Source organism: Amphiura filiformis, chromosome 14, assembly GCF_039555335.1.
Source record: "Amphiura filiformis chromosome 14, Afil_fr2py, whole genome shotgun sequence".
Classification (NCBI taxonomy): domain Eukaryota; kingdom Metazoa; phylum Echinodermata; class Ophiuroidea; order Amphilepidida; family Amphiuridae; genus Amphiura; species Amphiura filiformis.
Window position 1 is genome coordinate 31449331 of NC_092641.1, and position 11061 is coordinate 31460391.

Consider the following 11061-nt stretch of genomic DNA (forward strand, 5'->3'; position numbering starts at 1 on the left):
AATCCATATCTTCAATATGAAAGGTCAAAATTTTCAATTGATCGTCGCTTTTCCTCCCAGCTACATACACTTTAAGAATATATCATTAAATTTATAAAATTTACTTCGAGGACTGTTATATCTCAAAAATGTGAAAAATGTCAAATTTTATCAATTTGTCATAAAATTTGTATTATATCGTAAATTTCATAAAATGAAAATTATTTGATATCAGAAAGACATTCTTCGTAATCAGAATGCAATTCGATATGTCTGATGTGCTCTCATGTCCCACAAAAAATACTGTCGAAACAAACGCTCATTCCAGTTCCCTTAAGTCCAGTAGAAACATGTACCGGTACATACATAAGCTTTGACTTATGATTACATTCAATTCGGAGAGTATACATTTCTTGAACAAATTATTTTCCTTTTTTGTTTGCCGAGAGGAGTAATTGGAGAAAATTTGGGCTCTGTACATTAGATATTTAACCTAAGTTATTCTATAATTCCTGAACTATTTATTTACTAATTATCCCTAGCAATTAGAGGAACAATTTGAGGTGTTAGAACATGATAGAACAGATTTTACATTTTGGCCTTCGACCTCTCGTGAGAAGCATAGGGGTATAGAAAAATTCTATCTATTCTAGTTTTGTCATTTGAGGTGAAAGGATGGCAAAATCATTGGTTCCACTAATGCAGCAACACAAAATGCTAACTTAAATATCACCACATATGCCATGTACTAACCTACCCCCCAACAAAAGAATCATTAGACTGTGAGTGTCTATGTGACTGACATTTGTGATAGCTATAACATTGGATATGTGCTATTATGAGCCTCATAGTGCTGCGGCATAGCCGCATAGGTATCCTTTGTCATAAATGCCACACATATATTAATAATAAATACATATGAGGAGCAGAATGACACGTCTCTAGCACTTATTAAATATTATTAGGTGCAAAGATATGATTTTTTGTTAAATATATTGTAATTGCGAATTGTGTTCTTTAAGCATCCAGTGTGTAATTACACAATGCCACTTTGGCTGGCGATAGTCGTGAACAGTATTATATTTATAAAGTCCTTCCCAGTTTGCAAATGTTGATAATGAATATGCATGTACTTATGTGCTCTGTAAAAGGAGTTGTGCTTAGATACAGTAGAAATTTCAACACAGCCTGACAATTTTTTGTGTACACTACGCGATATACACCAGTATGTGTGACTGTGCGTGCATAAGGCTAAAATAATTGTTGTGTTGCCTTCTGCGACCGACCCTTACCATTGCCGTCACAAAATTCAAAGACTTGGCTTGTAATATTTTTTTATGTTGTTAATTTTGATAATTGGTTTTAAAAGATATTAGTCTATTTAGTACAAGTCTTTGGGCTTGATTGTCACAGCATACTAAAAACACAAATGGCTCTATTATTTCCAAAAATGGGCCAAATAGTAAAATTTGGCTTTTATTGCCAGTTAGAACTAACTAAATGATTAGGATTTAGGCACCAGAACCAGATTTGTTTGATCTTTGGATCGACTGTTGATGCTTGTAATTAATGAACTATCAACTAATTAAGCCAAAAAAAGTCTGCTTTTTCTTCTTTTTTTTTTTTGCTTTTTTTTCGGTCAAGACTCAAGACACATTGTTTATGTACTTTGTGATATTCAAAAAGAGAAACTTAGTCATATACATACAAATTGAATAGTTTTGTTTGTCTCTTTTACAATCATGGCAAAATGTGTACAAAAAACAACAATAACCACACTGCAAAAAAAATTGGATTGTGATACTGAAAATATCAACAACAACAAAATTAACATATGTGATGCGATCAAGCAAAATGAATCTGATGTTGATCAAAATCAAAATTCAGTTTTCAATTTCATTAAATGAGCCAGTCTCCGAGCTTTATTTTGCTCAAAACTCCATCATAATTAGACGTATTGTTCTAGGGATATCATCATTTTAGTGTTGCTCAGAACAATAAAATACAAAGGAAGTTGAATATACTATTATAAGCTTTACCTTAAAATCAATATTCCCGACATCCGACTCATTTTGCTTGATCACATCATATATGAGGAAAAAATAAGTAGCGCTAAGCGTTAATTGGAGTTCACATAGCAATACACACGGGTGTCTGCAACAAACCTTTTTTAGGCCTTTTAATGGAGGATTTCGTGATCCTAGCATCCTCTTTTTATGACATTTTTCAGTAGATATTCACGAAAAAAGCTTTTTTCCAAAATTTCAGTTGATTCTGATTTTGCGTTTGCGAGTTATGCATGATTTTGTGTATTACACTGCTCCATAGGCCACTGTGTGTAATTTCGTTCTGGTACAGGCTGAGTCAAAAAGAAGTAAACTCATGTTTGAGGGAATGTAACTCGAGATCTGTAAGGAATCTGCTAAAAATGAAAATACCACTGAAAAGAGCAAATTCTACACATTTGAATAAAAAAGGAATTGTTGCAATTGCTCACAGCAAACTCAAGTTATACTCATTTGAATACAACCACCCATTTTTGTAGCTGCATGCGGTTTCACTTCCCAAGTAGGGGCCTAACTATTATATTGATTGGTAAGGCACGATATTCAAATGCAAATAAAGTTCTGTGGCAGGTGTGGTTTCGATCAATAATTCCTACATGTTAAAGGGCTCTTTTCAATATGAATTTTACCTCATTGCACTACATTATGATAAAAGCGGGCCAAATGACAACATGGCACCACAATTTACTGCACGGGAGCGCACGTTTCTGTCGACGAAGTATCATGAAACTAAGAGTCCCACTGAAGTTCAGCGTCTTTTTCGTCTCCAATTTCCTACAGCTAACCGGGTTTTATGCAAGGGAGCAGTATATAGGAATGTGAACATGCTCAATGTGCATGGGACACTAAGTTTGCTAGAGTTGGACATGCGTTACAGCAAGACCAAAGATCAGCTCAATCCTTTACCCAACATTCCCCAATCAGGCTTCTGCCGGATCGTTCGTAAAGACTTGAATTGGTATCCCTACAAACTATAGTACCGTCATGGACTTGAATATTAATTAAAAACAAAAGTTGTCTTTTCAACAATAAATCCTGTTAGCACTTTGCTGACTCGTCGAAATTGAAATGGATGAAAATCAATCAGCCGTGTGCAGCTACAAAAATGGGTGGTTGTATTCAAATGAGTATAACTTTAGTTTGCTGTGAGCAATTGCAACAATTCTTTTTTTTTTATTTAGACGTGTAGAATTTGCTCTTTCCAGTGGTATTTTTATTTTTAGCAGATTCCTTGCAAATCTCGAATTACAGCTCCTCAAACATGAGTTTACTTCTTTTTGACTCAGCCTGTATACCAGAACGAAATTCAAATTTGACGATATTTTTGCTAAACGAATTAAATTATAATCTGCAAGAAATTTTTCCAGTGGTATAAAAATCTCAACTTTTTAAAAAAAAAGTGGGGGATGAGGCTGTGGATCACAGAATGCCCCTTTAATTAGGATTACAGGTAAATTTGTATTGATCAAATATTATTACATGCAGATTTATATGTACATGTAATCACAATTAACAATAGAGGTTGTGCGTGAAATATTATTAATTAGCTCCAAACAAAGGATTTGAACCGGTGTCCTTCACCGTAATCATGGCACAGTGCAGTCCATTCAATCAAATGTTGTCATCAACATATTTGATCGTAGTGCATTTGTTACGTGTGCGAGCTGTGAGACGAACTGCAATCATGCTTTTGAACCTCTATAGTCAGTTAGTTGATTTGATAAATAATAAGGATCGACCAAGCATCGATGGCCGATCAAAGGATTGAACTAATTTGTTTATATTGCATTAGCTATATGTTTCATTTGGTAAAATTGGAAAATATTTTTTTAATCAAGACAAAAAAATAGTGCTGTACCTTTCTGGAATATAGGGAGCAAAACTGTGTACAACATGATATATAGTGGAAACTCATTATAACGAAGTTGTCAGGGACAGAGAAATTAGTTCTTTATATCCAAATTTCGTTATATCAGGGTTGTAAAAACAATAAATAACAAAAGAATTTTGTATCTTGGTCCTGGAAAAATACTTCTTTATAACAGGGTTTATCTTGTATCAGATTTTGTTATAATGAGGATTTACTGTATACATGTTGATTGGACAATGAGCCCAGTCAGTTGCCTCAATTCACAAACCTTTTTCCCCTCTACATCAACTAGACTAATTCAATCAGCCGTCTACACTTCGCATGTACTGTGTTATGCTTCATAGTGACGGACTTCTGAAAATATTCAATGCGATTTTGGTTGTGTGCGGTAGCGCGACTGACTAGCGGTGTCCGTGAAGCGTGTCGCTGTACCGTGCCGTTTGTGACAAGATTGCGCTCTGAAGTTCTTAAAACAACAAACTCTGTCAAAAGGTCACTTTGGACACAACTGCGCATGCTCTATGCCACAGGAATCCTGTTGCAAAATCCGTCACTTTTTTTCCGCATAGTTTTCTCAGTCGTCAAGACTGAGGGTAGCAGTCTATACATCAACATTCTTGGCAATATTTGCTTGTCAATTAAGAGGTCTTGCATGCTTACACAGTGTTTTTTAGCCAAAGAGATGATTAGTGTTTGTAATAGTCTGGTTGCATTTGGTAAAATAAGTTTGAACACAACATGATATAAAAAGATGAGAAATTCGACAAGGTGAAAAATTCTGCAGAACGTGGATATATACATGTAGCTAATCTTCAGAAATTATATGACTGGTGCGACTCAACAAGCATGTTCAGTGACAATGTGATATGTTTACATTATTGTGCTGTAGATGAAAACCCTAGAACCAATCAAATTAAAAGCACTGAGCAAGATTATTCAAGTTCTCACGATCATTATAACTAAACCCCATGAGAACTACCTGCTGAGTGGCCAAAAAAAGTTTTCATTATCAATTGGACCAATCAGCAACATTGTTAGAATAATTTCACCACACAAAAGAATTGGGGTGAATTATTTGCAAAGCTCCTTTCTGATACAGTGTGAATATCATGTAATTGACCAATCAGAAGCAATGTTAGATCCGCAGGTAGTGCTCAGGGGGGTTAAATCTAAAGCTTTTATTTCAAGTCACATCTTTCTGAAGACTTTGACATGTTTCCATTCGAGCACTAAGAGCTTCCCATCTTTTGTGACAGCCACATCAGTCGGGAATTCCACATCGGTAGTGATGCAGCGCAGGAACTTGCCATCAGTAGAATAGTGGCAGACACCCGCTGATTTACCACCACCAGCTTGGCTTGCTATGAGGAATTCTCCGTCTCCATTGAACCATGCACCCGTTGGCCTCCATGCTATTTGTGATGCTGGATTCATGCTGAGCGTGTGGCGAACATGACCTTCGCAAGTCACAATCTTGGCGCATTCGCCGCCACAGTTACTGATGATCATGACGTCGCGATCCTGTGCCGTGCTCACAAACCATGGTTGAATATCGACTTGAAAACTGTGGATGTGCGCACCAGATGGCTTGTGAATGCTGATGTACATCCCGGAGACATCGCCTACGACGAGGTTCTTGTCATAGGCAATAGCAAGACCGGCGAGTGTCGCAGTTTTGGAGGGTTTATCAGAATCTCCCGGGGGATGAGTTGGAAATTGACGGATAAGTTGCGCGGAACTGTCAAATACTTTGACCGAGGGGGACTTGTCTGTAACGAACGTGGTGCCGTCACTGCCGATTGCGATGCTCCGAGGACTTGATACAGCAGAATCGTGTTTGACGTTAATGTTGCGCTGGAATTGTCCGTCGGTGTTGAAGACTTTTACTTGCGGTGAACCATAATTAGCCGTTGCCATTTCTCCAGATGGGTAGAAGGCTAAGTTTATCGCATATGTTATGTCTGCGTTTTCACACAAATGCCGCTCTTTGATCCAAGTACCACTTAGGTCATATTGAGGCATTTGATTCTGTTGATCGGTCTGCTTCTGTCTATCCGTCTGTTTCTGCCTGTCAACTACGCTGCGAGATACGTACGATTTCTCGTATACGTCGATGACATCGCCAAATTTTGGTAATCTCACTTCAGCGGACTTGTTGGGCGCAAACTTAACACCACGCGGTGACGTATCTATGCGGCAGGGCCGGATTTCGCTCAGTCGCTGAAGAGTGCTGGTCAATGTAGTGTACATGGCTGCCAAATCGCACGGTGAGCCTTGCTCCATCACATGAGCAGTCATTTGTAAAGCTCTTTCAAGCTGTAGATGCTGCGTTTGAAGAGTGTCTTTCTTGCGATCGATTGGCAACTTGTATTTGCTTCCAATATGATCAATCTCTTCCGAAATTTGTTGCTGTTGTTGTTTCAAATTGTTCAGAAACTGGTGTTCTACTTGCGCAATAGCTTGTTCTAGTTCATCTTGTGCATCATCAACAGTCTTGTCGATACGTTTCTCTATATCCTCGGCAGTTTGGCGTTTTTCCTTCACTTCCTGAGCAACTTTTTGACAGCGCTCGACGAGGTTTTTCAGTTTTTTGCCCTGATCCCCTGAAATGTCTTCCACGTTGACTAGGTTATGCGTGGAGGCGTGGTGGTCCACGACGGTGCAGTCTCGGCAGATGAGAAGGCCACACGTCTCGCAGTAAAACCAAAGGATTTGGCCTTCGTGTTTAGCGCAGTACTTATTTTCGGAAGTTTTCAGGATGTCGACCTTCCCCGAACTGATGTCGTCAAAAGATTGCATTTTATGCTCTTTTAGCGTCTTGTACGTCTTGTGAGCTTCGATACATCCATCGCACAAGTGCTCTTTGCAATCGAGACATCTCGCTATCGCATGGTTATCAGGCTTATCGCAAAATGTACACATAATGGTCTTCTCCGTAATTCTGTCTTTCAAAGCTTGCGTTTCCTTTAGTTTGATCACATATGAGTTGCTCCTAATACCTGCCACACCTCCCTTTGGCAAGGGAAACGATTCCATGCACACGGGACATTTGACCTTCCAGGTGTCTTCCTTTGCCCATTCCGAAATACAGCTCAAACAGAAAGTGTGCAAACACGGCAGCGCTTTTGGATTTTGAACCGGACGGAAGCAGACGCCACAGTTGGTGAGGTCGATCTGTTTTTCTTCAACCTGTTCATGTTCATGTTCCTCATCAAGCGTCAGCTTTGACATTGCCATATCTGTTAAACACACTAGGCTATTGAGTAAATGTCAGTAAATAAACAAGCTATGTTCACAAATTTCAGTCTCAAAACCAGGGCGATCGATGATCCAAAAGTCATGTACAAGTAGCTTTTGAAGAGGAAGTGGTTTCCGGGTAACACCAGAGTGTTCAGTAAATCATAGGTATAGTTCAAATAGGTGTCTGTGACAGTGTACTGTTGTACGTGTCTGCTTTCCTGTTCCTGTTCAATAATTGCACAGCCTGTCATGCCCCTCTGGAGAAACACAATTGACCTGTTTGTTCCGGTTCACATTTGACCCAAAAAGTTCACTTCCAGGGACTATTTTAATAATTCCAACTCTGCATGGTATCATATGGTTGACTAGTTCTTTTGCATGCATGTGATGTTGAAGCATATAATATACACATAAAATATATTGTTGTGTTGATGAAATACGATTATGTTACACCCATGTTATACTGTCTGGAATTATTTTGCTTATTGTGCACGTTACTTGACTCCCATGTAACGTGCACTTGGTGCATCTGTGAATGGTTAAGTGATGAGTGATTAATTGGTACTTACTCCCCATTCCAGAAAAATACAGCACTAATTTTTTACTGGAGATAAACGAAAAAGTTCACTATTTGACTAATTTATGGCAAGCCAAAGAGGGGGGGGGGGCAAGCGATTTTTGGCTTGCATTCATGTGGCGCCTTTTAAATATAATGCTCAAAAAAGCTTAGGAAAACAGTAAAAAAATGCTTAAATATGAAAATTTTTCTGCTCGCTGTGCTTGCAATATTATACAGTGTATATCTAGGCCATTTTAGGTTTGAAAATTGAGATCGCAAAATTGTGCCATGTGCAAAGGGGTGGGGGAAGAAATTTTAGCAGGTCGAGATGGGGGAAAGTGATTTTTGGTGGACCGGGGGGGCAAGGGACTTTTGGCAGGAAAATAGCTTCTGTGTCAAAGCAATCATGTCTATTCATTTCAATCTTTAATCATAACCAGAAAGGAATTTCCCACCTATTTTAAGAGTCTTGTAGGAATTGTAAACAATTCTTAATGTTTTTCTGTATTTTTTGAAAATTCTCTAAATTTTGTCAGTTTGGGATTTTTTTTGTATAGCCCACATGGAAGGTGCTATGTTTACCAAAGTTTCATAGGTGGTATATATCAGCTTATTTGCCACCCCTGAAAGTTTGGTAGCCATAGCACCTGCCCTGTTAATTGGCTAACAAATTCTAGAATTTGGGTATAATATAGTGTTACTAGAAAAAGTCAAGAAAACACAAAAACAACCAATATAAGTGCCAAAAACCGTTCCTTAGTAATTCAGTGATATTTTGAGCAGTCAAAAAATCATGTAAGTAACGCTTTTTTGGAAAAAAATTCAACCTTGTCAAGTAAGGCTTTCTCATCAATACACACATACTGCATATTGTTTTCAAGGAATTCTGAGCATGACACAGATCCAGGGAACAGTCTTTTTGGTATATCATACTTTTTTGGTTGGGGGGGGGGTGTAAAGGTAGGCCTGTTGGCTGCCATTATACAAATTCTCTTGGGGAATAAAATTGCAAATTTTTTTGAAATTTTTTTCTGGTGTAGGAAAAATAGATGGGGTACACTGCAGACTTGGTACCAAGATTTTGAAATGAATAAAGTTCCTATTATTATAAAAGGGAAAGGTCCATTTTCAATTTCTCGAAGTTGGAGTAAATACAGAACATGCCATTTGAGTGTTGTCTTTTTGATTTCTCAAAAAAAAGAAAGGGGGTTTGCATTGAGGTTTATTTTAGTATTTTCACGTATTTTGTCGAACCTTTGGAAAACCCGTTGCTATCTTCTGAAGATAGCAGACAAATAAAAAATATAAATTAGGTTCCTCCAATTTCTTGGAATCACACCTTTTGTCAAACATTTTGGAAAAGCCCATGCTATCTACTGAAGATAGTGTGTGTGTGGGAGGGTGTGGTTTGTGCATGTGTGACCAAATGAAATTTATTTTGGTATATCCGTACCTTTCATCAAACTTTTAGAAGCTTGCTATCTACTCAAGATGGCAAAAGGAAAATTTGAAAGAAAAAATATCTTTCAAATTTTAAAAGGGGATGATCGAGAAAGTTTATTTTGGCATTTTCACAACTTTTATTAAACCAGTTGGAAAATCCCTGCTGTCTACTGAAGATAGCAGACAAATTAATAAGCAAAAATCATTTTCCTCCAATTTCATAGATCATAACCGGTTATATGGTCTTTTGATGTGAGGGGAGGTGGTGTGTGTGCGGGGTGTGGTGTGTGGGTGTGTAACCAAAGAAAGTTTACTTTGTTGCCCAGCCCCTTAGGGCTTTAAATATATCAAGGCCGCAAGCCCAGCAGGGCTGAGGCCTGAAACTCCCATAGCAATGAAATTATTACGTATGTATGTGATATTATAATGTATGGACATGATACTTTATTAAGTATGTATGTGATACTGATACTTTATTACGTATGTGCGTAATATTATTTCGTACGTATGTGATATTATTACGTACGTACATAATTTTTTACTAACAAAATTACTCTTGTCTCCTCTGGGTCTTTGTAGATTTCCTCACAGAATTACAACTAATTTGAAAAGTGGATTTTTTTGTTCTACATTAATTTTTACATTTTCAGACTCCTAGGGCAGCTTTCAATGTGTGCAAAAAGCATTCTAGAAATTGCCAAAATTCAAAAACGAGCAAACATCTTTGACATTATTCTAGCATGGAAATTATAGAATCATGTAAAAATTGTCATTTTGACTGCATTTTATTTGATGCTAAGTGCAATTTTCATATTTTAAACACCCTGTATGTATGATATACTTCAAAGCAATAGTTCCCCAACAATAAAGTTTTCAGGCATTTTACAGATGCCTATTGGATTTTGTAGCATCCAGGGTGGTTAAATGGTTAAAATGGTCTGATCAAAACAAAATACCTTTTGACATGCTTTAACAACGTTTTTTGTGTTTGATGGGTGCAAAGGATCTGAAGAATCTATCAGTATTTTTAAGGACAGGTTCGTGTAGTGGTCAAAGCACTTGCCACTCATCGCTATGTCTCGCGTTTGATTTCCTTGCCAGTGCCGCAAGTGATCACAAATTGGCATACACTTTGATCTCGTCTAACTCAAAAACTTTTTTCTGGCGGAGTCCAACATCCGTCACTATGTAATACACCCAACTAGTATTTTAATCACGTCTTGTAATATAGTTGTATAATTTAAGTTGTATTAAGGGGTACTACACCCCTGTGGTAAATTTGTGACTATTTTTGCATTTTTCTCAAAAAGTAATAACACACTGGTACAAAAAAGTTATGTATATTATTGGGGCAAGGAATCCAATTACTACACTGAAATTTCAGTGACTCAAGACAAGCGGTTCAATAAATATGATAGGAAATGAGGTACATCCTAGCGGTACCTCATTTTCTATCATAAGTATCAAACCGCTTCTCTTGGGTCACTGAAATTTCAATGTATTAATTGGATTCCTTGCCCCTATAATATACATAACTTTTGTTACCAGTGTGTTATTAGTTTTGAGAAAAATGCAAAATAGTCACAAATTTATTGAGGGTGTAGTATACCCCTTGTTGTAAGTTAAGCATTTTAGTATATTCTCTGTAAAGCGCCTTGGGGTGTTTCGTAAGGCGCTATATAAATGCAGTTTTGTTGTTGTTGTTTTTGTTGTTATGGTTGTCAATCCATGACCATCTCAAAGATTTTCATCCTGGTAAATAATTCAATTTTCCTGGTGCATTCTAAAAGTGGACATAAAGTGCCCATATTCATCTAGTTATTTACTCGACTTGTCAAGAAGAACCAAATTTGTGACACAAAATGTTTGCTAAGTTTTTATATTTACTGTCTCTTTTTTTTTTA

General features: G+C 37.3%; 1 protein-coding gene across 1 annotated transcript; it reads right to left on the reverse strand.

Moving 5' to 3' along the window:
* Positions 1 to 3314: 3314 nt before the first annotated feature.
* On the reverse strand, positions 3315 to 7519 carry LOC140169962 (uncharacterized). The gene has a single exon (XM_072193272.1). The coding sequence runs from the start codon at positions 7150 to 7152 to the stop codon at positions 5104 to 5106; it is 2049 nt and encodes a 682-aa protein (XP_072049373.1). The 5' UTR covers positions 7153 to 7519; the 3' UTR covers positions 3315 to 5103.
* Between the last annotated feature and the right edge of the window lie 3542 nt (positions 7520 to 11061).

Bases quoted from the DNA above. Each gene is read 5' to 3' on its own strand.
- LOC140169962 (XM_072193272.1), bottom strand. From the start codon at position 7,152: ATGGCAATGTCAAAGCTGACGCTTGATGAGGAACATGAACATGAACAG.